The 27,880-nt window shown below is 40.3% G+C and overlaps 1 protein-coding gene across 2 annotated transcripts; it reads right to left on the reverse strand.

Annotated features, from left to right (window-relative positions):
• LOC120458687 lies at positions 1-27,357 on the reverse strand. Of its 2 annotated transcripts, XM_044005629.1 has the most exons (14): positions 27,189-27,357; positions 24,669-25,327; positions 17,628-18,292; positions 17,234-17,335; positions 16,939-17,052; positions 15,695-15,891; positions 15,490-15,607; positions 15,051-15,191; positions 14,411-14,542; positions 13,695-13,838; positions 10,438-10,693; positions 9,887-10,088; positions 8,385-8,551; positions 1-287 (listed from the first exon to the last, which is right to left on the reverse strand). In XM_044005629.1, the coding sequence occupies exons 3-14, from the start codon at positions 18,063-18,065 to the stop codon at positions 217-219; spliced, it is 2,082 nt and encodes a 693-aa protein (XP_043861564.1). In that variant the 5' UTR covers positions 18,066-18,292; positions 24,669-25,327; positions 27,189-27,357; the 3' UTR covers positions 1-216. The 2 variants fall into 2 exon arrangements, with proteins under 2 accessions (XP_043861564.1, XP_039502358.2); XM_039646424.2 differs by lacking the exons at positions 24,669-25,327; positions 27,189-27,357 and adding an exon at positions 22,666-22,774.
• Between the last annotated feature and the right edge of the window lie 523 nt (positions 27,358-27,880).

Genomic DNA, 27,880 nt, shown 5'->3' on the forward strand with positions numbered 1-27,880 from the left:
ATTTAAATACTTTATTACTTTACAGATAGTCCACGTACACACGTTTTATTTGTGTTGAATAGTTTTTACAGCTGATTGGTTTATCGTTATCTACTTAACACTAAATGTCCAAGTAATTTACCTAACTTTTATGTACAGTAGTTACTTAAGCAAAAGTTAAATGCTCACTTAGTCGCTATTATTTAGTGAAGTCTACACATATCCTTTGGTACACTACTAGTTTAAATCGTACATTAGCTTCTCAGCATTATTGGGTTCCTCGCAGTCGAATGAGGCCATCATTAGTTCTGCAAAAAAGAAACAAACAACTTGTGTTGGTTATCAAAACACTCGGTAAATATGGGAAAAACAAGTGCTGCTTGTTGTCAACCGAACTGGGCCGACTAAAAATCAGGAAAATAACAAAACAGTTACTTGAGCTGCTCCACTTGTCCACTTGATTGAAAACGACACTCAAGCGTAGCCAGGACTCAAGGACATGGGCCACAAAAAATAAATACATTCACGCAAACACAATCCAAATTGTCCGAAAAGATCTCAGTGATGCGTGCCAAAATGTTTGGTGCTCCTGGTCCTCTTTCCAAAAATAACAAATGTAAATGGTTACTTCATCCTGAAGTCCTTTCACTTTGTTTACCAAAATTGGTTTAAAACGAGTGCTTACTGGCTGAAACAAATAAATGTGTTTGCATGCTTGCTCTTAAAAAAGGATATTCAGAGCAATGGAAGCCTTGAAAATTCCACTTGCAGGGCATACAGAGTTTCGACTATAAGGTTTCTCGACTCTTATTTATAGTGACCAGTACTTTCAACCGGCGCGAAATTCTAGGCCTAAAGAACCCTCGTTCATTTATTTTTAGACGACCCAACTTTCAGGCAGAGGAAAAAATATTTAAATTTTATGTGCACAGCCATTTTATTTAAGCACGTGGGAATCTGTTCGATAATCATTTTAATTTATGCCAGTTAGATAATTTGCATATTCAAGTAGCGCAAAATGCTTTATTAAAGCCATATTTAATTTTCAGTTTCATTACATATACGAAAACTGTATTTAACAATCCATGTATTAAGCCATGTTTATTTTAGAAATGAATATGTTCTTTGCCATTTGGTATTTAAAAACTTGTTCTATATTTCCGTGCAATTTCATACGACTATTTGGGAGTCGCCACGAGGAAGGACTTGGCCCAACTAGAACAGCCTGAACTGGAACTCATTCCGGGTTGGGTTAACTTCTGGTCAAGTGCCGACAAGTGTGGCATCTCTTTTTTTGGGTCGGACCACTTGCGTTTTAATAGAAGGGAATTTAATAAAGTTGTAAGAAAAAAGGGGCGAATTTTTCCACGCAGTTTTATGGGTAAACTAGAGTGGCGAGGCAGTAGGTGGTGGTGTCCAATTCACACCATGGGTCCCATTAAAATTTTACAATGTTTGGTAGCAGCCTCGTTTGGTCAGCGCTTTTGGCCAGCAGATGTGCGCTTGACTTGCCGCAAAATGTGGCATGTTCTGCCCTCTGCCCACCATCTTGCACCCACGAAAATCCCCACTCCTATCTCTGCCTTGGTTTGTGTGTTTATCGGATTTGTGTTCACATACTCCGTATGCTTGAGCACAGAAAATTACAAAACATCCGCATGGAGTGTATGAGTATGAGCTTTTTCAGAGTTGAGCCAGCAGCATGAAGAAATGTGGCCGTTGGTTATGGAACATGGCTAACACCACGATGCCCCTTTTCCCATTTTTTTCCCATCTTTTTTTTTTTCATTTTTTTGTGTGTGCCAGGATTGAGGACCAAGGACTGAACACTTTCTTTCCACGCTCTTGTTTAGTTTTAATGGAGTCGTGTGTGGCGTGTAAATATAACCCCCTTTCGACGGCCGAAACTGCAGATTTGTGAGGCGGCTCGGATCGGTTTGGTTGGGTTTCGGTGTAGTTCGGTTGCATTAGGAACTGGTTACTTTAGATGGCGTAAACATGCTGTTCTTCCCACCCACACAATGCCTTACGAGCGGTTAGCAGGCAAAAGTCCCTTGGAAACTGGAAAAAATGTACTCGAGTGCAACTTTTAGCTCGTTGCAATAGTAAATTAGTTTAGAAATTCACTAAGAAAAAAAACAGGTTAATTATGGTGTTCTGTCAAATAGAAAGAGCATAATAAACCATTCCGTTTATCATTTTGTGAGTCTATTCATTTTGAAACCGATTAAAAATGCTACTCAATTTTGGTTTGCTTTCAAGTCAGCTGACAAAAGACTACATATCACGCATTTGACCAACAATAATAGATCCGCCTTGAAGGCAATAAGAAATGGGCATCTCTCCGTAGTCGGTGAAATATTTTCAGACTCAGTCAGGCATCAATTACTTTCCTCCGGCTCGCAGACCAAACAATGGCCACAGACAGCCGTAACTACTGTAAAATTGTTTTGACTCCGGCCGAGATGAGGGCTTCAAGAATGACAGACTGGACAGGTGATAGATAACGAGGACAGTCTACGGTCATTTTTCCACACCCAAGCTGGAGCTGGAGTGGCTGGAAAATTCAGTTTCCTCTGCCAGGCGAGTGTTGCAGGAAAGAAATTGAAATCTGCCCACAACTGAATGCCAATAACGTGCTGCTGTCAGTGGGCTTAGGATCCCAATGGGAAGTGACTTTCCGGTGGGCTAAAGGGCCAAAAGGGGGACAGTTACTAACTGCAGTTCCGACTTATCTGTATGTATTTATCTGGAATGTCTGAAATGTCGGCCGACCTGTCAAGTTCCTGCTGACAGTGAGTAAAACAATATAAATCTGCGCATTTTTCACTGCTCAATGGGAAAACACAGAAGGTTGCATTTTATTTATTAAACAACAGTTTTGGGAAACCCCAATGTTTGCAATTTATAAAAAAATGCTTAGGATCCCAGTAAAACTATTCAAGTTGCAACCACAGGGTATGAAGTAATTTAAATTTGTCTCTTTAAAAATTCAACAGAATCACAGCATTTAATTACCAAATCGTACCACTTTAAAATCCCATTTGGCCAAAGCACATATAGCCAAACATAAGAGCATAACAGCCATTTGTACCTGGTTAGCAATTTGCTATGCAATTTATAGTTTAATTTCTCGGCTAAACAATGTACTCAATAGGCAAAACAATGAGGATAGTAATGATGATGAAAATTAGTGAATGACTTTGCGCTGCCAGTGAAGCAGGGATAATTTGGCCAAGGATTCCGGCCTAATGCCTTGGTTTGGATTCCAATCATTGGTCGGGCCCTAATTACCATATCCAGAGCCTAATGAGCACAATTGAAATAACTCTTGACTGGTCAACTCGATGGCAGATTTCAATATGCTTGAGAAAGCTTAGTTTTGTGGTGTTTGGCAAGAATTTCGGGGTGCTTGTGGGAAATTCCCCGAACTTGTTGACCTGATTATGTGGTATTTGGGCTGCTCTCGAATGAAGTTGGCTTTGTTGATGGCAATTAACAATTAATGCAGCACGAGTGCAAGTTCTGTGGTTCCGACTTGTGACACCCACTGTGTGTGTGTGCGATTATTATTTGAGAAGCAACTGGAAAACGCAAACATTTTTGCAAGAAAATTGTATTCTCAAATGCAATTCCTATACATTGTGCTTTCGCATTTGTGAGATGCCTTCCGTAGTTCTATTTTCCCATTTTTTTCCTTCTCTTTGCAAACGTGCTGCCTTGAATAGGCACATCTAGACTCACATTCTGCTGGCCAGGATCAGGAGGAAAGGGAAGGAGTATAGTCAAAGGACCTGCCTCACATTCGAGCGAATGACGTTTTTTTTTCGGTGCCACGTTTGTCCTGTTGACTCCTTTCCCCTTTTGCCAGTCATATCACATGCTGGAGTGCCTGGCTCACATAACAATGCTCATGTCTTCGAAATCGCAGAGAGTGTGTGCAGCTGGATTTGCAAGGCAAAATAAATAGAATGAAATAAAATAAAAGTAAGGCCGGAGAAAGGCAAAGCGAATGGGGAAAACAATTAAATGCGTTTTTGATCCTTTGATACGATTTAAAAGCTTTTTTCCTTGCTGTTGGCTTGCATTTCGAGAACTTTATTTAAAATGTTATCTTATTTGAAAACAGGTTTGAAAGTAAGCAGGTTCTCATTTCAAACAAAATTATGGAACTAGTAAAATCTCTTTTAGCTTTTTTGTCTTGTCTGCTATGAGCCAAAATTATCCACCAACGCGAGATAAATCCGAGTTGTTTCTTTTCAGATTTTCCTGATTGCATTTTCCAGGTCCGACCAAACGATGCATTCCACCGACATTTTACATTTCACATTTCAGTCGACTTAAATCCGACATACTGTTTTCCCCCGAGGTCTTAACAGAGTTCACCAGCCAACAGACAATTACCTCCACATTAAGGGGTTGGTTATTAAAAAATTCCCGACATGGCCAACATATTTCGCAGTGGGTGAAGTTAATGCAGGACCGAGAGACCAAGAGCACAGTGTATAAGTATATAATTCGCCGGGCTGCACACTTCTGCTGTTTGCTTTTTAATGTCAGGTAAAAACTTTCAAGAATGCGCCTCTAAAGATTAAGAGCATAAAAACCGGGAATAAGCACTTGTTTAGTAGCAGGGAGGGAATGAAAACACGAATGGCTTAAATCAACTAAAATGCAGTACAAGTGGTCTAACGGGGCCAAAGGATAATAGAAAGAAGGGATAAAAGAGGATACCAGAGACAAGGAGCGATTATAAGGACGGCAAAGAGAGTTGATTAAAGTCATGTAATTTAGCAGAAAGTCTATTACAGTTTTTCCTCCTTCCCCCGCCGAGGTTGACCATTGCAAAAAGAATTCCAGTGCACACACAGTATCTAGCGTAGTTTTCAGCAGCCAGCAGGTGGCGCTTTGGTGGTAACTGTTCCGTTTTTCTGCTGCTTTTAAACACGATTATGTCACTGTCTTTCTCTGAGTGTGAGCGGACCTGATAAATAAGACTGCGGGGTACCCACCCGCGTTTCATTAGCAGAAACTTTAAAATGACGCAGAGGAACCATTTCATTTGGGTCAGTATAATTTAGGAACTGTGAACGCCTTCAGAGCGTCGCCAAGTGATGTAAGAAAGACCAACATTTATTTATGCAGTTTTCGAAAGTGCATCAAACTTGGAAATAACTTTTAGACTCCCACAGTTCTTTTACTCAGGGGACTTGGTTAGCATTTGCGTTGCTGACGTCGGCTTAAAGTTTAGCCAAACTTTTCAACTTGGTGGACAGTTTTTTCGTTTGAGTTCTTAGAAAGGAAACTGATTTAGAAGATGTTCGCTTGACTTGGCTAAACAAGCAACTCCAAAAGAATGGCACCAAGCCGAGCCAAAAAAAAAGCACAGTAGAGGTGGACAGCCTGGAAAACAAGTTTGACATCGATGCAGCATCGAAGGCAAATATAACCACAATAACAAGTTCAACTTTCAGTCGGAACTTGGCTAAGTCCTAATGCCGTAAACAAAACGAATGCAAATGGCTTTCAATCCCTTTTTCACAGAAACTCCAGCTGCTACATAAATTCTCTCGAAGAAAATCTTAAGATAGATTACAGAAGACTAGTCTAGGCCTCAAGATATTTTTATTATTTTGTATAAGATCGCTAAAAACTATTTCGAAATGTGTTTAGAAAGCATAAGCCTATTTCATTTAAGTCTACTTAAGCCTACTTCAATAAACTAAAACGTCCCTTGACCTGATTAGAAAAAAATGTAAAAAAATAAACAATGCGCCCTTGCAATGCACAAAGAAAAGCGTTCCCCCAACATTTTCCACCTCAAAAAGTTCACTGCATACGTGTAAACAGAGTTTTCTTGGTTAGCTGAGCCGTCGCTTTGTGTTTTCCCAGCAAATCTCATTTACCTCCCCGTTATGCATGACATGAAGCGTTTTCCCCGATAAACTTTTCCAGCTCGAGGCTCAGGCTGTTGATTTTCCAAACGAAAAAATGCGCTCCACCATAAGTTTTCATTCTCCGGCGCTTTTTTTTCTTCTCATTTCTACTTCTTAACTTCCGCTTCTGTCAAGATGCGTTTTGCCGCAACACCCAAAGACAACTTCTCTCCACGCCTTTGTTGGTATTTGTGTTGTTTTCGCCGGTGGCAAAAGCCTTTAAAAGTTGCCTTCTACTGCCTGGGTTTATAATGAGTTCGTGGAACCTATATGTATGTGTTCCCAGAGTTTGCTTTAGCGGCTGTGATGCCTCAAGGTTTTAAAATATAGCTAGGAATTGGGGAGATGTTGTCTCACCGGAATATATAGAAGGAAGTCATTTCAGTTAGATATAATTCATTACTGTTTCAAATAATGTTTCAAATGATGTTTCAAATGATGTTGCAAATGATGTGTCAAATGATGTTTCAAATTTGATTTAAATTCCTTATATTTCCAGCAACTCATGCATTTGGACTAATTTACTTTCATATGTCTAATAAATGTTTAAATAATAATAAACATTTCCCAGAAACGCACAGACATGTAAAAAGCTTATTGATCATCTCTGTCGCTTTTCATTTCTGCACTTCTTGCCGCTGTTTGATGTCTTCGCCCGCTTTCATGCAACATGCCACCACCCATATAGTTTTTCAGGTTTTTGTCATGTGCACATTCCGTGAAAAATATATCAACTTGCCGGGCATTGCCGACAGCTCCAAGAAGGATTTACAGGAAAAAAAAAAGAAGAGAATTCTGGGGAAAACTTTTTACGCTCTTGGAAAACACGTGGTGCACCTTGTTGCAAGGTTGTTTTGTTGCCTCTCGGTGGCTGCTGTGTTATATCTTTGTTGCGCTGTCTCCGACTTAAGGATATGGCAAGTTTACGCAGTTACTAGTTTGTATTTACTGAGCTGGCAAGGACTTTTCTATCTTGAAGGTGCAGGATGTGCGGATTAATTGCACCTTTTGTTAGACCCTGCTCAACCAGCTAACTCTAGAAATGTAATTAAAAAATAATAAAATCGTTGAAAGCGATGTGATTTCAATAGGTTTGATTTATTTTTGGTTGTTTTTCAAAGCCATTCCACATTAAAGTTTGCATTTAAATAAGCATATGTTGGACAAAGCTAAAAGCTTAACAATAAAGAGCGCCATAGTCGCGACTATCAGATACCCGTTACTGGTGAAGCACTATATTGATTACATGCCACACACTTTTCTACGAACCTAGTATACCCATTTACTCTTCCAGTAACGGGTGTAAATTCAGCATTTTGTTTTCAAATGCATATTCTTTGCAAGAATGAAACGCCATTTAATTTATCATAAATAACAAACAATATTTTCCACCAAATCCTGCTCTAATCGCGTTCTCCTTGTTTTCCAGCACCAGCAGTAGTACAAACAAAGCGGAGAGGCAACAGACCGGAAATGAATTGTTATTAAAACAAGGGTTCGAGTTCACTGGGGTAACTATGGAAAATGCTGGCAAACGAGGCAATAGAACTAGTCCCTCGCCAAGTTTTATCCAAGTTCATAAGCATTTGGTGGTCGTAAAGTGTCTGTCCGCGGTTTTATTGCGGTTATTAATTTGAATTAATTAGCGGCAAATCGGCTTCAAGGCGGGTTTAAGGCTAAAAGGATGAAAAGCTAATAGTTATGTAGTGTGTTACTAAATAAGCTGCTCTGCAAACAGAGTGAAACGTTAATACTATAAACTTGAAAGCAATTTCGAGCACGCGGCATAACCAAATTTGGTTTACCACAAAAATTGCGGTTCCAGTTCTACATGTTCACAGTCTGTTTACCATATTTCCCATGTTGGTGTTTTAATTATCGTTTAGTAAAACGACTCTCAAATTGTCCTGCGCCAGCAGTCGCGAATTTATTTAATTTTTCCCACAGGCTTTTCAAACAATTTAACTTGTGCGCATACATAACTATGTATGCAGTTCGGAGAAAGTCCCTCTTCTAGTCCACTTAAAGTCGCAGTCTGCTGGCCACGTTGCAAAAGTTTACACAAACTGAAGGAAAATAAACAAAAGAAAGGCGATTGCGGCCGACTTTTGGATAGCCAAAGTGTGCAATACCCTTTCGAAAGTATAAATCGTTTTGGTTTCTATAAAGCTTTGCAACAACATACATTTAAACGACGACATTTACAGACATCTAAAATTTAAAGATATTTCATTTACTGCATTTGGTCACCATGTCAAAGCGGAACCCCCTATCTTGAACTATTTGTGTGCACTATTTGAAAAGCACCTTTTCTTGAAGGGTATAAAGACCCCTTCAGTCACCAAATGCTGGTGAAAAATGTGCAAAAATGCGATAAAATACGTGGAGAGGGCAAAACGAATGAAAAACAAGTGGAAAACAAGTCGAGGGTATGGAGAAAAGTTTTGACCCCCGGCGAATATTACTTACCCGCCTCGCTAAGTTTTGTTGTTTGCTGCATGTGGCGGCAGAAGTGCTCGTACTCCCCGCTAGATGGCGCCTGGGCCGCCTTCATCGCCTGCATGTGTTTGGTGAATGCCCCAACAATGGCCGCCATTCGATCGAAGGCAGCCATATTGATGTGGCCATTTGCTAAGCTGGAAAGGAGGGAAAAGAGAGGAAAAGCGGAGAACATAAGTGCGAGCTGTGGAAAAAGTATGTTTTGCTGGCTGATAAAAAGCCATGGCTTGTGTTTGCTATGCAAAATGGAAAAGGCAATGCAAAGAGTGTAGAAAAAAGGGCTTAAAAAGGTGGGGTCACAGTGAAAAGTGCTGCTGGTATTTATCACAATCTGTATTCTATCAAAGACCTCAAATATTTAGGCATACTAATGGGACTTGAAGCGGTCTCGCTGGTTTTCTGTTTTCTAGTGCATTCCTCGCAATTAGTGCAGAAGCGAATCGCTTAATTAGCGCTTTTAGAAGTCGATTCACGCTTATACGCTACATTTAATGCTAAAACTCAATGTGGATTTATTTCGCCTGGTTATATTCCACAGAATAAATTGCAACGGCGAAATGCATAGCCTAATGAGGTCAATTGTGACCACCAGTGGTCGGTGGTGCATACTTTATTGTTTATTTGAGCTCCGTATCGCTGGCTCCAAAGGGAACAATGCATATGGCAGGATTTGGGCCCATTAAGGGAATGATATGGTTGAGATTTGGTTCAGCCTGGATTGGCATTCAAAGGATATGTTGTGGCAGCCGCAAATAATCAGAAGGCATCTGCCATTAGGCAATGGAATAAAATTGAAATAATATATATGAATTAATATATATTCATTTCAATTGCGTGTATTTTTGGGAAAAAATACTAATTATTTAATTTTTTGCGCTGCCAAATTAATAATAATTAATACATTTTTTGTAAAATTAATTACAACCCAATTAAGAGATAAGAACACCAATTGATGCACAAAAACTGCAATCCCGTTTTATTATTAAGAACATTAAACACAACTCACGAACAAAGGCTTTAAAAACAAAATCTCTTTTAATTATTTTCTGATTATTTGGTCACTTGTTAAAGTCATTTCAATATAAATGCTTTAGAAATGCGAAAAAATATTTATTTCCACCGATTTCACTCTTCAACGCTTGGCATAAAAACAAACAAATTCAAGAGAAAAAGCGCTTAATATTTATGTTATTTTTTATGAACATCCATTAAAATGATTTTCCGCCCTGTCGTTTGGCACATAATCATTTATTTTACCACTCTGTGGTTAATTAATTTAAAGCGTAAATAAATACAAATGAAAATGTAAATACGACCGAGCGCTGAGTACAATGAAAGTCCACTGGAAATGCGATTGTTGGCCATGGAGGATGGGCCATATATTAATCATACGACCCATTGGCCGGGAAAACATATACATGTGTATTTGCCCTGGATTTGGCCATCAATCAGGGCAGGCAAATTGAACTTACCGCTGCAAACAGTTCTCACGCTCGCCCAACGCCAGTTTAACAATATCCGCAAACACTGGAATAACAACCCAATCATTTGGCTTGCCCGAAGTTGCTAATGGTGTGGATGCTGCCGCCGTCGAAGTTGCTGCCGTTGCTGCAGCTGCAACATCCACGTTGCTGCCGCTTGCCGCAGGAACTGGAGCGGCTTCCATTGTTGCAGCTGTTTGGTGCACAGGGAAAAAAAGGTATAAAAATCAGTGACAATATGAAAGGGAGATATTGAGAACCAACATAAATTTATCTGATAAGTATACTGTTAATTATACTGTTAATTGTACTGTTAACTAATGAATATCATCTTATAAGTACTTTAAGTTTTATATAGCATGGATATATATGAGTGATATTTAATTAACTATAATTCTACAGATTATTATATTTGGTATATAGAAAGAATAAACAGTTTGCTTCAAGATAAGCTTGACTAATTTAAAGTGGTCAAACTAAACCCAGCTGAATTGCACTATTTCTCAGTGTACAGTGTACAGTGTACAGCCATGCATTCGTACCGGAAATGACTGCTAAGCCAGCCACTCGTCCACTTGTCGAGGGCTTCTCATCCGAGTCGGGCGTTGTGATGGCGAAGGATGCTGGCGCAGGAGCTGCTCCTTGGGCCGCCGGATCCTTGGGCGGCTGCTTATCAGTCTTGAGACCATCCTGCTGCTCATTTAGGACGATGGCCTGCTTCTGCCATAAATGTCCATGGCCCTCGGCGTGGCGCTGCATGCAGTCCAATTGTTGACACGTCACTTGCAATTTGCTCCACTGTAATCAAATCGAAATCCATAAATGAGCATCGTTTGTAGTGGCAATCTTGATACGCTCGCCCGATTTCCGACCCACTTGGTGGTGGAGCGCGCTGGTTTTTTGTTTCGCTCTTTTTTGGGGCTGTAAAAGTTTATGGTTTTGTTTGTTCTGTCGGTCTGTGTGAGTTTTATGCTTGTAATTTTCCCCCGGAAAGCTTTAGATCGAATTTTATGGCCTACATTTGGCCTTCGCGTGATAACATATTAATTAGGATTTTCCGGGGGCATCAGGGAAATGCTTTTGTGGGATTTCACACGCATTAAACTGAAAAAAGGGACAGCATCTTAATCTGGATCTCTCAGCAATTTATTGTGTTTTTCATTAGAAAGCATTCGTTTTGGTGTTAAAGGGAATCCGAAAGTTTGCTTGCTCGTTAAGAAACCCATTTATAATAACATTTTTTACACCTCAACATGGCGTATAATTTAAAGTTTGCAGTTTTTCCGACCACATTTATTACCATCATCCAATGCGAGCACATAAACATTTCAGCAACAGCTATAGAAATGTATTTGTATACATATATCTCTCAAAAATACAATGCACGCCCACTTTTTGCTGCTCGAATTTTTCATAGTTCTGTAAATTTATGCAATTCCCTTTCATTTTTTATTTGGCAAGAGGATTCCTTTTTTCATTTCTCGCTGCATACTTTTCAGCGCCCATTGTCCGCAGAATTTATAGAGGAAAAAGTGCAGCAGCACTAGGAATTAAATATTGCACAGAAAAGGTGGACAACTTTTCAGAGTATGTATGTAATTATGTATAAAAAGTAATTGTATCTCAATAAGTACACTAAATATTCCCTATATACTGTCATTAAATTAACTAACAAGCAAAGGTAAGAGAATATAACTTTATTGCAGCTTCTGAACAAGTAAATTTGCCTAAAACTAGGTTTAACTTATACTTTTCATTCTGACTGTAATGTTTCAGGTAATGTTTGCTGTTTGTACATAGAGCGAAGAACCCACACAACATCGTAATGGGAAAAAGGAAAGCCATTCATAATGAATAAGCAGAAGCCAAAGGCATTTAAATCACCAAAAAGTAACATTAAGTTACTTTTAACTTGATTTTTTTTTATTATGAGTGGGTGAAAAGGAGGCCCAGCCTAGTGTTAAATTGTGGTGGCAACAAAGGAGGGCTAAAATGCGGAATCCATTAACTAATTAAAAAGTTTTTTAATGAAAACTAGCTTCATTTGCTGCTGAATGCACGGCAACACGCTGCGGTCTATTGAAGGAGTGGGCGGAAGGACCCAGGACACAGGACACAGCACACAGCACACAGAACGCAGTACGAAGGATGAAGGACGAAGGACGAAGGACGAAGGTGCGGGCAATGTGCCAAATAAGTGAGTAAATATATAAACTTGATGAAATTGGGCCAACTGCAACGAAAATGTGGTTGCTTGGGCGTGGTCATTTCTCTTTCAGTTCGCCCCCGCAATTCATTTCTTTTTTTTGGCAGCCAGAGAAAAATCTTTTTATCGGTGGCGAAAACTTCTGTTGTTATGACAAAGTGGCGCAAAAATATTATTTAAGTATTTTCTTTACCCAGAGCCAACTGCAATAACAGAAAGTATTATTTCTTGAGAGCAACTAAAAATTCAAATACTGTAATTTACAGGTCAAACAACTGGCATTGTCCTAAGCTTCTCCATTACTTCTTTCAATATTTAACTTTAATTCAACGAAATCTCTTAAGCTCCTTTTCGCCAAAATGCATTAGGCTGCATAAATATCTGCTGACACGAACAAATATCCTAGGCACTGCGTCCAGCTTCCAGACGAAAGGATTTTCTTCGACTTCACACACAGAAAAGTGCAAGAAAAAGGATATGATGGAGGGGAAATAGGAAGATGGTCACATCTTTGATGCTTCCTTTGACAGTAAGATTTCTCTGCGCATTTTTCAAAAGTGAACATATCAATTATTTTTTTACTACGTATACATTGCAGCTCTTTTTTCCCCAATGCATGAATGAAAATGGCCCAAGGCGCTGCTTTCTAACTTTTAAAAGCATGCAATTACAGTGCACACACAAGGATCCAGTTGCACTCTCACATGGCAAAGGGAACAATTTTATTATCCTTGCTCGTTTCCTTGTATTCTTTGAGCAAATGACTGCGCCGCCTTTACTATGACTAACTTTAGCTAAGCTTAAGTTTCAGTGCTCCGAGTTTATGGAAATTTCCCGCAGCAAATGTTGGCTGTTCGTCATGTGGAAATGTCAGGGAATTGATGTCTGGGGCCAAATGATTTTCCATTTGGTTTACGCATCACATTATGCAAAGAGCGGCGCTGTGTTGTTTAAGTCCAATTAAAGTTTCACGGCGCAATTTGCCATGGGAAATTATGAACCAGGAACCCATTTCGCTGCCATGCCACGTAATTTGCCTATAAAACTGCTGTCTATTTAATTTCGAGCGCTTATTTCTGAAATTTATGAAGCAGCACGTACTGCGAGATATTCGCTATGTTTTAAGTTGGAATTGGAGAAAATAAAGTTTTGCATTCTTCTGCGGAAGTTGTAGAAAGGCTGTGATTTCGTCACATTAAAAAGTTTGACATACTTAAAATACCAATTAGTTTGATCATTTTTCTTGCAATACACAAATAAACGATTTATTTTTGTGTAAATATAATTGAATTGATTTCAAAGCTAGTCATTTGTGTGGTGCGGATAATTAGATCGAACCAAATTGTATCAATTCCTTTTAAATGGTATACCCAGCGGCTTGTTAATTGCAACCAACAAATTATATCCCGCAGCAATAAATTGTTCATCAAATTAGTTTTTGTTTGCGATAAATAAAACCAATATAAATTAGATATTATCTATCGCTGCCACATGAAGCCATATATCAGCCCTATATTCTGGGGTCGCCATTAATTACAGGATTGCACAAATTAAATAGATATTATTTGGCATAGTTCTCGCTGGCAAACTCACCGTAATTTTAAGCCGCGCAATGGCCGGCGATTCCAGGGACTCCAAAATGGCCGTGGCACTATTATAGTTGCCCACCAGGAGGCAGTACTGGGCCACTCCGCTCCAGAGTTCCACGGTTCGGCTGCGTCCCTCGATTCCGACGCTCTGGAAGAGCGGGGAAGACAATGATGTTGCAGCACGGGCACGGACAGAATGAAAGATTTATTTGATTACGGAAGTTAGTTAGACGATAAGGGTTAGGAGGTAGGGAAAAGGACATCGGACATGCCGGGGGACCCACGTGACTTGGGCAAAGTTTTAACGAGTCGCTTACACGGCCAACTGGCAAACTGTCAATGAGACAGTTACGAACGGCATAAATTATAAGCCATCTTACCAGCCGTTCTGTATGCAGGCATACCCCGCGCAGCAGCGGCCACAAGAATAGGAACGATATTTAAATATCCAGCTCCTTGCTGTTCAAGGTAACTACGTATTTCTACACTCAATGGTACTAAAAGACAACTATAAGTTATAAGTGCTATTCTTGCGACCGCGGCTGTAGAGAGAGGCACTTGGATGGACGTGCATATTCAACATGCATGGGAATTTTAATTCAATCCACTGGGTCTAAGGACTCATGCGCTCCGTTTAACTTCAGCACTGCACTTGGATGGCTGGGAGTGCGCCGCTGTGTTCGTGCTGACCCCCAAATGGTTATGAGCTCGTCCACTCACCTGCAGGATCTCGTTGCAGACAAACAGACGCAGACGTGCCGACCAATCCAGATAGGTTTCCAGGTTGCACGTCTTCTTTGGATCCTGGGCTCCTGGCGGTGCGCCCGACGTGGATGGTTGGTCCCACTTCTTCTGCATTAAAAAATGGAATGGAAAGAGAATGGCACTGGATTCAGAATGGTTGTTGAAATGAGGTGCGCAATGGCACGGCGGGGGGCATTGTTAATGAAGCGGCTTGTCGTCATTTTAATTGCATGTCCTTGTAAGTCCTGGCGCTTTTCTGTGTGTGTGTTTGTGTGTGTGTGTGCGTGCGAGAGTGCGATTGTTTATGTGCGAGAGTGCTCGGTGTAATTTATGCAAAACTGCAGATTCTTCTTATGTTGACTTATGCAGAGGGAAACATTGGCCATCAGCAGAGTAATCTGACTTGAAGGATATCATTTAATTTAGGCGAAAAAATGGCCAAGCTTCCATATATTTTTCTTTCAAATGCAAATGGTGTGCTTGCATACAGCTTCCAGCATTGATTTCAATTTCAATTGCATAATAAGTGGAAAAATTCCTACTTTTAAAGACTTTATTTCTTGTTCCATAACAGGTTTTTAAGGAACTTGTTCGTGATTCTCCCCTTGGTGCTTACCTGCTTATCGAGGAGGATCATGCTGCTGCACTGCAGGAACTCCTCGCCGCCAATGTGCTTGGCCAGTTTCTTTTCCACCCGACAAACGATTTGTGCGTACTGCGTGGCCGTTGGACAGTTGAGTGGAGTTTCTGGGGCAGACTGCGGGGAAAGTGGCAATAGAAAGGCATAATGGAAAAACAGGGAAAACAGAACAATTGCCGGAGATTAGGCAGATTGCTTTCGGCCCGGTCAGTGCTGTCAGCTTTCTAGCTGGCCTGCCTGGGAAACCAAGCTACTTTCAGAAAGGCTATAGTTCTTGACTATAAATTTCTTGACAATAAATTTAAGGGTATGATGCTTTCAAGCTGTTATACAGAAGTATATGCTGTTAAAATCTTTCAGATATTTTTACAGAATGCTTTCCCAAGCCGATAGCACTGACCAGCCATCCACTCACCTTCTCGTTGGTCTGGCAGGCTCGTAGGTCCGCCTCATGTCTCTCTAAATCAGTCAGTCGTTTTAGTAAGGCACTCAGTGTTTGGGAGACAGCGGCTTCCAAATGCGAATTGGAACATCTGTGGCGGGAATCGTGAAGGAGCAGCAGTTGATTGGTTGCAATTTGCGAGGGGCATGGCCTATAGTAGACAGCAATTTCTCCTCACCTGGCAACGATATGTTTGACATGGCTCATCATCCGCTCATCCCGATAGTCGTAGGGGAATTTCATCGTCCACTCGGCCAGCAGGGAAACCAGGGACTCCAAGCATTCGCTATCAGGTACCGAGTCCAGCAGTCTGCCCAGCAATTCGTGGGGTCGCAGGAACAAGCGGCAGGATAATAAAAACGAGAATACAAATTCCTGCAAGCCGCAATAAACAGACAAAAACAAGGTTAAAATGGAACTCATGAGATGTTGAACTCCAGTTCATCAGTCACTACCTAGATAATATAATTTATAATTCATCTTAGAAGCATCAAAACTTATTTAATATGATCTTATAAACTCTCCGAATTTTCTGACACATTAAATATGCATGTGTGTTTTGTTTATTTCCACTTGAGATTGCGATTCCCCTCAGTGAATTGCCTCAACTAAAAGATCCCCCCAATTAGTGGTGTTTTGGTTGTGTTTGTCGAGCTCTTCCAACTTTTCCCTGACCGGGGGACACTCCACATTCATCCCTATCAAATTAGCGCTAATCTCTGGATTTGTTTGCAACGAATTAATTATTTTTGCACTTGCTGCCTGTGGCCTCTGAATGGTCGTCCCCCTAACACACAAGAATGTCCTTGTTCCCTGGCTTTTAGTCCCTTGTTTCGTTAGCCCCTTGGGCCTGCGGTCCTTGATCCTGGCAAAAGGACTAGCCGGCTTGTCGGTTGCCCTCTGGTTTGTGGTTTTTGGCTCGTGCCAACAAACGCAAGTTGGCCAGTGTTCAAGTCTTTAAGTGTCTGCGACTAAGTACGAACTGATTTGTATTCCATTTGGCGTGTACAATACGGGAAAGGGGCGGGAGGACCGGGAAATTTATACAACTTGAGCTATTCAGTTTGAGAAATTGAATCTTTAACATTTCATACATTATTAACGAAAATAATTCGTGTCATCTTTATGTGTGCAAAAATGTTTTTCGTTTAACTTATTGCCTTATTCACCAGTTGAAATATGCATAGCGAAATTGCATTTGCCGTTCACTTTATTTGTACGATTGCAAAAGCACATATGAAATGAAAAGCTTTATATTTATGAATTGCACACGATGGAATTTAGAAAATATGCATTTCGTACATCGATACACCTTTAGTATTTAAACCGATGAATATTTTAAAATATATTATTAATTATATCGCTGATCTTAATTAAGCAGTTAATAAGCTTTATAAAATACCAGGTTGGAAATAAACCCACCTTATCTAAGTCCACAACATTCTTGGGCAGTAGAGTTTCGATGAGGGAGTCCAATGGCCCGGAAACTATTCTACCATTTATGTACATAATGCCACCGGAGCCCAAAACCGAGCTCTGTGAAAATAGAAACAATCGACATATGACAACAGTCAAAAAAGAGTTATATGTGGCAGCATAAAATCAAACCAATTTACATAGCTAATTAAATGCTGGCGTGATGACAGCACCAACTAAAAATGATTATTGAATTGGTAAATGGGGACAAACAGTTGCCCTTGATTACCGCACAGCTTACCTCAAAATTAATATCACATTGGCTGCGTTTGTGCGGATTTTTGGGCACATCGTACTGGACCAAATCGTCGTTTTTCGGCCCAACCGATATTGTGGTGCCAAGCTGCAAGTCAGACAAACAAAGCCAAAATCAATGAGATATTTCGAGTTATTGAAAATACCGATTTCCTCTATTCCCATTTTGGCAAACATGTGCAAACGTGTTGTGGTTTGGCCCACAGAAACCGCATGAACAAATATATTTATTCAATTTCTAGAGCATTTCATTATTAATATTTTTGGTGATATTAATTTAATGTGCAGTAGTCTTGAAGTCACTTATTTTATGGTAATCAAGCACATCTTCCTGCCCGGGAAAACTATGATGCACTTGGACTTAAAAATATATCACTCACCTCTAATTGCTGAAACCCCATTTCCAGGTCGTAGGCACTCAGCTGCTCGGCGCTATGTCGCCGCCTGTAGCGAATGTTGCCACCCAGGAGAGCTGTCTCTGCCGTCAGATGACCTGGATCCAGGGAGAATATGCCGCCGGCGACTCCCTGTAATCCAGCTCCTCCGGCTCCTACTCCGCCTTCCCTCGAATCCGCTGCCGATTCGCCCATCTCCAGGCAGCAGTCATCCGCAGACTCGCTGTCGGAGCTGCTGCTGTTGCCGCTAATGCGGCACCGCCGACGATGGTGGCGTCGGTGGTGCTGGTGGTGGTGGCCATGATGGCCATGGTGGCATTTGTCCCGGTCGCGTTGACCCCGCGACTTCTGCAGCACGGTCTGCTTGCAACGCGTTCCGCAGGCGATGGCTGATATCTTGCTGGCATAAAAGTACATCGCCATGTGTCACGTTCGTTTTGCCGCTCGTGACGCGGTCATGTGTGTGGGGCTGTGTGTCTTCCTTTTCGGGGTGCGGGGGGGGGTCTGGTGGACGGTTGGTGGGCGGACCTGCGGCTCAACTACACTGGCTATTTAATGCATGGGCACGCGGCGGGCAGGTGGCAAGTTGGCCGTTTCCATGGTCGGGCACGTCCAATCAAATGTCAATTACGGAAAGGATTAGAAGTTGCCTGCACAAAGAGAAATCGGTGAGTTCATTGGCAAGATGATTATTATTGCAAATTTAATGTTTGTTTTAAGTGCCAGTTACCGTAGAAGAAATTTTATAAATTGTTATGTCAATAATATTATTTATAAACTAATTTTTTTCAAGTGCACAGGTTTCACTGAGCGAAGGACTTCCGCGCATCGATCGAATCTGCGGAGCCGCATAAGCTTCAATTTCATTCAGTTCCCACATTGGCTATCCACCAATGTGCACCACGTGGTGGAGGGGGCAAATCGAGTATCAAAACTGCGAAAAAGTGCGACGTTTTATGGCTCAATGGGTCGCGCGGCGTCAACAAGTCAACGTTGCGGTCAATCGCAGCACATTACTCATACGCCGTGTGGCCGGGGCAGGCAAAGAGCTTAAATCACTGCGTGTCGGCCATTTCGCGTGTGTGCGATTGTGTGAGTTAGGTTATGGTCAGGGTTATTATCCCTTTGGGGCCACTTGCGACTCATCAGCCCATAGACATGTGCGGCTCATCAATAAGGGCGAACATAAAAGGGGAAGTAGCTGCGTCGATGGGTCGATGGCAGTCATTAAATCACTGCAGAAGCACACAAAATCACGACTGATGTATGGATTGGTTCAAGGTTATCAATGCGTAAACATTTTCCGGGCTTTTTAAGGATGTGGGTGTTATCTAAGCGTCACGGAATTCAGCCATTTGTGCTGTGATTATAAAATTTAGTATTGTTGATATATTTCTTATATATATTTCTATTTTTACTTAGCTCCAGGGAAATAACTTAAATGGTTTCTGTAACACGTGCGCCATAATAATAAGTCAACATGAATACGCCCCGGAACAAGTTGAAGACCTTTTTAAGAAACAAATGCATTAAAAATGGACATTAAAAGCGAATAATATCAACAGGCTGGGACCAAGAAACCCATGCACCAATTCCACAACACGTTCGCGGTGCTTTTGGGCATTCGAAATGGATGGAAAACCGGCAACGGCGGAAGTTGGTTTTAATGAAGATTAACCACGCACAAAAGAAAACGATGCCGCGGATGGAAACGTATATGGATGAAATCTACATATCATATTACATATGCAGACACACGATTCGAAAGACGCCGGCCGAGTTGCGAGTTGGCTAAAAGGAATTCCAAGCACAGGAAGTCGTCCTTGGCACCTGACCAACGGAATATGGAAATGAGCGAGGAAACTCAATTTCTATTAAGTTAATGCTCACTCGGCTATTATGGCCGTCTTTTGTTGGCGTGAAAAGCTTTAGAAAATCAATGTCAATGGTGCCAGGGCCAGATGGGTGTTGGAAATGGAATGCTCCTTTGATCCACTCCAGATTCATTCAGCCTGACATTCTCAGCCACAAATTGCCAATTAAGCCAACATTCTCCTCTTAATATGTATTTTTATATACATGTATGTACATGAAACTTTTATTTTTGTTCTGTGTTATTTGTTCATTACACAAGCCATGCATAATAAATGATTTTTGCGTACAATCTGCATTTCAATTTTGACAACAAAAAGGGATTACTGGCTTTGCCATTCAAATAAAATTTATCTTTGGCCTGGAGTCTGTAAATAAATCGAGTGTAATACAATATTGAATGAGTCAATTTTGAAGCTTAGCAAATGGAACCATTTTTTATGTGTGTCAAAGAGGATCAAAGGATAATTCCAGAAGAAAATATATTTCGTAGTTTTCTAAGCAAACAGATGTTGCAGTTGGCTGTTGAACTATAGCAAACAGACTGCTTCCATTTTGATGTATTCTAATGTAGGAATAAAAATCTAAGAGCTGCATAATCCAGTAAACAGTTGTAAAACAAAATGACCATTGCAAAGGAAGTTCGATAAGACTGTGAGAAAAGGAAATGCTTACAAATGTGGGTATGTTTATACGTAACAATACGTTAGGATGTGCACCCTTATCTGCATACAGTTGTGAACAAAATATTTGTAAAATTTTTATATATTTAAAATATGCAGGAAAAGCTGTCAGAAAAGGGAACCTCATAGTTTTACAGTGTATGGGTTGCCCTTTAAAAAAATTGTAATAAATTATGATGTGCTGAAATCTTAAATGAAATCACTCTAATTAAAACTGGATTCTTTCATAACAATAATAATCTTTAAATTAAATTCTGTGCATGCCTTTGATGCAATTTCCCCACTATCTCCATTTTGTAGATATTTTCACTTGGCGTTGCCTACATTTCGGAGCAGCAGAGTACGAGTATTACCATGCTCAAGTGAGCGTAACGGAGGCGGAACACACACAGAACTTATGATATATATTCGGGCCAAACTTGTGCACACTTAACTACAAGTTGTGCCGGACGGAGCCGCCCATCGCCAAGGATATAGACAAAGAACGAGATGGAATAAATCTTGCTGGCATTTTTTTGTTGTTGGTCCGGACAGAAGCTTATTATAATTCCAATCATGTCGGCTGACTGCAGGCTCGAGTCTATGCAAAAGGTTGGCAAATGAAATATTTTCAATTTTAATATTGACAACGTTGGATTTTTTCTCTTTCGGGGCCGAGTAACCCGGCAACAATACAATCGATGGCTATCGTGGGTTTGGAGATAGATTGGGAGAATAAAGACAAAATATCAATATGGCTGACACATTTTATTTCGTTTCAATGCCCATTACCGAACGCCCTTGTCTACGCTTTTTCTTGCTCAAAAGGCAAAAAAAGACGGATTTATTTGTGGAAAAAATCAATCAATTATATGAAGCAGAATAAACTTGTTCCGAGAAGGTCGCATACTGATTGCAAATGACTAAGGTCCTGCGAAATGAATATTTAGTGAAGTGAGTTCCCTTAGCAACCGCAATGTATGGCAAAGAATGAGAAATTTATGCCGAAATGTACCATATTTAATAATTACAAGAGAGATAAATGTATTTTGATTTAAATTCTAAAGGCATTAAAATTGGCTTCTGCACAGGCAAAATGGGTCATTTACACCGACCGCAACATATCCTTTGGCAAGGCGTCATTATCACAGATTCAACAATAATTCGTCTTTCGTTTACTCTGTGGCAGGGCCGCAAGAATTCTTGTTGGTTGCACTTGCTCTCGACCACGAGACAAGCTTAATTATTAATAATATAATTAGAGCGGAATGCAGCTGGTAATGCCAGACTGCTGTTTTTGCTGAGAAATAAATTGGTTTGTGGCTGAAGTGGGCACTGCAGTCGATGGAATGCCATTGTGCGCAAGTTTGCCTGTTAAACATCATTGCGAATGTTGGCATCGTGAATATTTTGCATATTTTTACGCCAATCTCAACTCAACTTTGGCCACACTCCAAACAAGAAGTCACGGTTTTGGCCCTCGTCCTTGTCGATCTGGTCGATTTAGAACCCCAGAACCCCAAGGAGCAGCTGCTGCAAGTGTCCTCGAATCTATTAGCATAAAACTGATAAAAATAAACTGATGTCGTTGTCGTTGTCGCCGTTGTCAACAAGCAGCACTGGCAGTGCAAACAGCAAACAGCGAGTAGCAAACAAACAACAACAATCAGCTAACAAGAAAGTGGCAACAAATTTGCGTTGCTTTTGGCTAAGCACTTTCAGCCAAGAAGAAAACCGCAGACTGGTGTAAAAGCCAGGAGCGGGCACCTTCCACGCTTTTGCATTTTTAGAACTTCATTTGGTCAAGTTATTTTCGCTTTGAATTAAGTTTCCTTTGTTTAAAATATTAAGTTTAGGAAGTTATTATCATTTTAAATTCATCTAAATTTTTGTTTTAAATTTAAATTAGGTTTTCTTTCAATTTTCTGCTGCGTTTATGATTTCAACTACTGTTATGTTTCTGTTTTCAGTTTTTCTATCTTTTGCCGGATTATAAATTATCACGAATTGTTTTATATAACTATTTTGCTGCGCGATTTAAATTGATTATTTACATTTCGCCATTTTCCATTAACCTTTTATTTGAATGTTTTGCTATTTTGTTTACTCTCATTTCGCTTGCTTTGTTTTTTGTAGTTTGCTCTCAATTTTTTAATATTGCCCGGGATTTAAAATCAATTATGCTTTGCTTTATTTCTACTTCTTGTTGTTATTTATTGGCAAATGCTTTTTGCATAGAACAAGCGAATTGGAAAAAACCATTGATTTCCCATATTTATCACTTTATTGCATTTGCCTCACAATGGGAATATTTCATTTAATGCTTTGGTATCCATTTATCTATTTACTTGCAACCTTTGATTTGTAATGAGAGGTTTTTATTACAGAGTAAATGCGATTTTGACAGGCTTACAGAAATGCAGGATTAAATTGATTTTGCCACACTTTTTTACTTAACAACTGGACATGAGATATTTTTAAGGAAATACCTTAAATCAATAACAGTAATTAATTAACACTTTTTTATTTCAATTTAAAGGTGTCAATATAGAAAATACTGTTGATGGAGAAATTGACATATTAACTATTTATTTACAAAACTATTTTTGTTCGCAGATATGCGATAAATTCTATAAGCCGACCGGACAGTATACGTTTTTAAATGGACTTTTAGTATGAAAATGAATTAACCACACTTAACACTTCACGCTCACAAAATTATTCAAAGCTGAGTAGTAAAAAATAACAATTTTTTGATGAATTACTTCTCTGCCGAGCACTTTATACTTCGTTTAGTAGAAGTTTCTCCACAAAAGTAATTTAGCTTCTCAGTGTTTAAATAAGAAAGAACTTTTCTGCCATTTTCCTCACTGAGCAGAAGACTTTTCTATTCTTTCCCGAAGCACATTCAGTATTTACATTAGATTTAATTAGCATTTTTCACGCTTTTGTCTGCGGACAGAAACGTGTGCTAATAAAAGCTGCCTTCAAATTACATTGACATTGTCTCTTGGCTTGTAAACTTGGCGCCATTTGTAAGGTTTTAACGAAGGCAAAGTTAAAAAAGCGCTTTTCACTTGATTTCTCCTTCCCTTCATTTTCCAACTCGACTGACAACTTTTCCGCCTGGCTGCCGATTTCCACTAGGAACAGCTTAAATGTGAGAAAAACCTCTAAGCGAAAAACTGATATAAAAAAAGCGGCGAGAAAACTGTCAACGCCATGGCTCTGTGTGTCATAAAAGTGGCGCAGGAGGAAAACCGAAATTAAATTACTTTGACTTTCGATGGTATAAAAAAGCATAAAAAATGCATTTGGGTCAGCGTCCTAAATTCTGACGACCTCCAAAATTAATGCAATACCAGCGACAAGAAAGCCAATTTAATGACTTTTGAATTGTTTTATCAGACAATTTATTACAATCACCGCATCGGCCAGGGACCGCAATAACCCTAAGCCATGCAAATTATTCTCGCTTCTATTTTTTTTGATGTTTTATCTGCTCTTCACATTTTTATGGCAGCTCGAAAGCCGACGAAAAAAAAGAAGTCAGGGAAATCGGCTCAAAGTCTAAAAGTATTTGGGCATCATCATCAATCTTTTTCGCCGAAATGTTGCCAACTGCACTGCCAAGACAATTGACAAATTGACGATAGGGTTTTCCGCTGGCATTTTCCTTGGGTTGTGTTTATGCAAATGCAGCTGAGAGTTGGTGGAAATTAATGCTAATGGGAAAGATTTACGAATTGGATGGACTTGGATCGATTCCATATCAATGGGACTATAGGTTACAATGATATTATCCATAAGTATTTACATTTCTTTGATATTTCTTTAATTAGGTCTTCAGCTCTGCTGATGTATTGGTATTACCAACAAGGAGGCAAGGACATTTCTGCGCTCTCGCAGTGGGCAGACTTAATTATAGGATGTATCTGCTCGGATGTGTGCCAGATATTCCATCAATTAATGATTCTCCATTACGCGATTGCAGTTGAAGCCAAGGATTTTCCGGACAGAGCTTCGTGTTCCGTGCGTGGCATTAATCGAAAATGCATTATTGTTAAACAGGCATAAGTAAATGGCAGTCGCTGTCCGAGTGCGGAAATGAACAGTTTAAGCCAACTGCAATGGTGCACGCAAGCGGGTTAATAAAGGCCTTCAACCGGCCCCGAAAACGGTGAACAAACTGTTGGCCAAATGGCCACAGCATACATGTGTATATTGACGCGTATATATTGGCATATCGGAGGCAATGAGGCACCAGACATTATCGACATTACCGGTTAACAGTAACGGTTACGGTTACGGGAACACATAAATTATGCATGATTTTTGCAAAGGGACGCAATGCTGCGTTTGCCAATTTTTTGCTCCTTTTTATCGCATGAATTTTAAGCGAGTGAAATGTTTCCCCATTTATGCGAGTGTGTGTGTGTGTGACTGAAGAGAGAGGCTGAAATTACAAGTTAATCGAACGTTGCATACTTACTGGGGCAGGCAGTCGGCTGGAACCATATGCGATATTGCTTATTGATGCTCGCCGAAGCACACTTTCAGCAATTTAAATTCATATTTATTGATTTTTTGGTTAAGAAATCGCTGCTCCAGTTGCTTCAACGAATTCCAAGAGCGTTGTATGGAAATCCAATGGTTGGGTGTGGTATTGTCCGATCAGCTTTTAGTGTAACCGACTATCCATTAGGAAAATGGAGTGCTTTGGTAGCTTAAATATTCTAACGATAACAATTTAATTTGATCTCTCACTGAGTAAGCGATGTGCACAATTTTGTATGGTAACTTATTACATAATTTACGTTTTCAAATATTTATTGCCATTTCTCTTAACACTCTATTATTCATCTATTATCTGTTGGTTTCTTTCTTTTCAAAAATCTGTGGCCGCACTGATAAATCCGATCTCAGAACCGCACACTTACAGAATCCACGACGAACTGAAGTGAAGTGCCAAATTCGCAGACATGTTAAGCGAGGTTCGACTGTAACAGAGTCCTGAATCCCCGTTTGAAGGGAAATTTTATGGGAAAGCGGAACAGGATGTGTGCCATCGAACATGTTGCAAGTGGTTAGCAGAATCGGGCAACTCGCCTTCTGTGGAACTAACACAACTTCCACGCTTTTTCAATGAAGCTGTAACAAATAATATTAAATTATTCAATATTCAGTATTTTCCTTTGAGAAGAAATAATTAAAAAGATTTTCACTTGCATTTTCTGTGCAAAAGCTCTGCTAAGTAAACATGCATCATACTTTTTTAGATAGAAATATTGTAAGGAATTTTAATTACCAATGGGTTTCTTTTAGCCTTTAACACTTTCATTGCTAATCCCCTAAAACTGTTGGTTGTGTTATGTAATAATACCTTTAGACCGTCCACCTATGTTTCCCGAGTGTTACATATTCTTGCAACTCTGTTTTCACCCTGCCACATTATCCTGCGCAACAAATTGCTTGTCATGTTAACACCACTCCGCCATCGCATTGCTTTAATTAGCCGGGCTCACATGCCCAGCATAAAACCTACAAGAATTTAGAAGAGTGCCATATAAATGGGAGCTCATCTGCTTGATGGGGTGGGCGTTGGGCGGTGGGAAGGGAGCTTGCTCCCAGCTTATGTGGGAAAATCCTGAAACCTACCATGGTAACTGATATCTGTATTTACTCAGCTGCGTTGTCAAACGTCTCACAGTGTTTTTTTTCGCCTTCTATTTGGCTGTGGAAAACACTTGGGATTGTGGGCGTGGGTCTAGCTAGATGTGTGAATGCAGAAAAATCGTCTAGGCCGGAGGCAAAAGTTTACAAAACAAATTAGCGAAATCAATTTGAAAATTTTATTGAGTCTTCTAACTTTGTCTTGGGGTCAGCAGCATTTAGAGCTCGCACAAACACACCTCGGCCCTTGGCCAGAAATTTTTGAGGTCACTGCGAGTTTGAGTTTTTGATGCCGGTCTAACTTTCGATGCAAAGGCGAAACTTTTAAGTAGTGGCTTAAATTTTATATTCCTACCAAAATGTTCGCTCTGACCCTCTAACCCCGCCCCCCGCAATGCGACTTTTTCCGGCCGCTTTGGCAAGTTTAAATGTTTGCTGGGAATTTTAATTCATTTATAAAATATGCCCGACCCACTAGACTGCCATGTGGATTAAGTGCAGTCGCCTGGTAGACTCTTAAATTAATGAAATTCTGTGTGTTTTCAGTGTAAAGCAGCCGCAAGCCTTTTTGTCTCTGCACCAATTAGCAGAATGCATGGAAACAGCTGAAAAGCATATTTACGAGGACTAAATGTTGGGCGGGTTGCGATAAGGAAAACGTGTGTGAAAAATTCTCCTTGTGGCTGGGTTCACTATTTAGCAGATGGCGGTTGCAAGGAGCAACAAGTATAAAGCTTGGTATTTTCTTACGGTCTCTAGTTTACGAAAGCTAGTTGGTTATATTTTGTAAGGGAATCCTTTTGGAATCTAAGAATGTATCTACCCACTTGGTAGTGTCACTTCCTACTTTATTTCAACCTGATGTTTTACAATCAGCCCGATCGGTTACTTCAATTGGCAATCCATTGTCTAACCTAATGTTTGCTCTCTTGCGGCCAAGTTTTGGCAAAGTTTTCCCTCCATTTTTAGCCTGGCCAAATGTTAAATGTTTTCGTTGGGGAACTTTTTAAACGCTTTCTCGATACTTGGCCGTGTTTTGCGGCTGCTTCAGTTACCTCTGGCCAAATCAAAGTGCGCAACTTTACTTACTTCTCGTACTCTTATTTCGGCAACATCTTGAATGGTATTTATGTTCCTTACACTTGTTATCCAAGCGAAGGCAAACCGATGAATGGAGCACATGGGCAAAATACGCACTCTAAAGTTTTAAAATTTGTGGCTAGATAAACTGGTAATACAAAAGGTGTCTACAAGTAAACTCTTTATTTCACTGCTTACTTTTAAGCAGTTTGGAAATATATAAAGATATCTGTGGAAATTGCTTAAAATGAAATCTCACCCTGCCTTTCGCTGAGTGGCGTGTTTTCGTGCATGTCCATAATTTATTGAACTCGAACTCGGGAGGCAACATTAATTTATTTGCCAGCTGCAAGAGAGCTTTCTGTTTACCTCAGGGTCAGCAAAGTGCAGTTGCCGAAGAACTTGGACTTGGGTTTGGGTTTGGAGGGCGTGGGGTTACTTGGCTATAAGCCTGCGGAATGACATGTCAGTTGGTTGGCTCAGATAGCGGGATTACCGACACATGCAAATTGAAGTTGCCGAACGGACTGAGTGGGAAGACGCCGTCTAATCCAATTTCGATTGCTTAATCCACCATGACTGACACTAAGAGCCAAGTTGAAAGATGGTCGAGTGGGCAATGGGGTTGGTGATTGGATGGTGGGGGCGGTGTGGCGTTGTGACGGTGGGGCTTTTGCACTCCACATCTTTACGCACCACAGCACTTCAAATACTCGAGCTTGCTATTGAATTACGCACCCACACATGTCAACATATCATGTTACACTTCACTTTGTGTGTGCGCTAAGTAAGTTGTAGTTCGGCAGGCCAGGAGCGGAAACGGAAACGTTGCTCCTGCTTCTGCTGCTCCTGCTGCTGCTCTACACACATAAAATCACAATGTTGACCCTTTTATTTCGACTGGAAGTTTTATAACCAAAAGAATCGGGGCTAAAGGAAACACACACAGCT

Source organism: Drosophila santomea, chromosome 2L (genome assembly GCF_016746245.2).
Source record: "Drosophila santomea strain STO CAGO 1482 chromosome 2L, Prin_Dsan_1.1, whole genome shotgun sequence".
In the NCBI taxonomy this organism is placed as follows: domain Eukaryota; kingdom Metazoa; phylum Arthropoda; class Insecta; order Diptera; family Drosophilidae; genus Drosophila; species Drosophila santomea.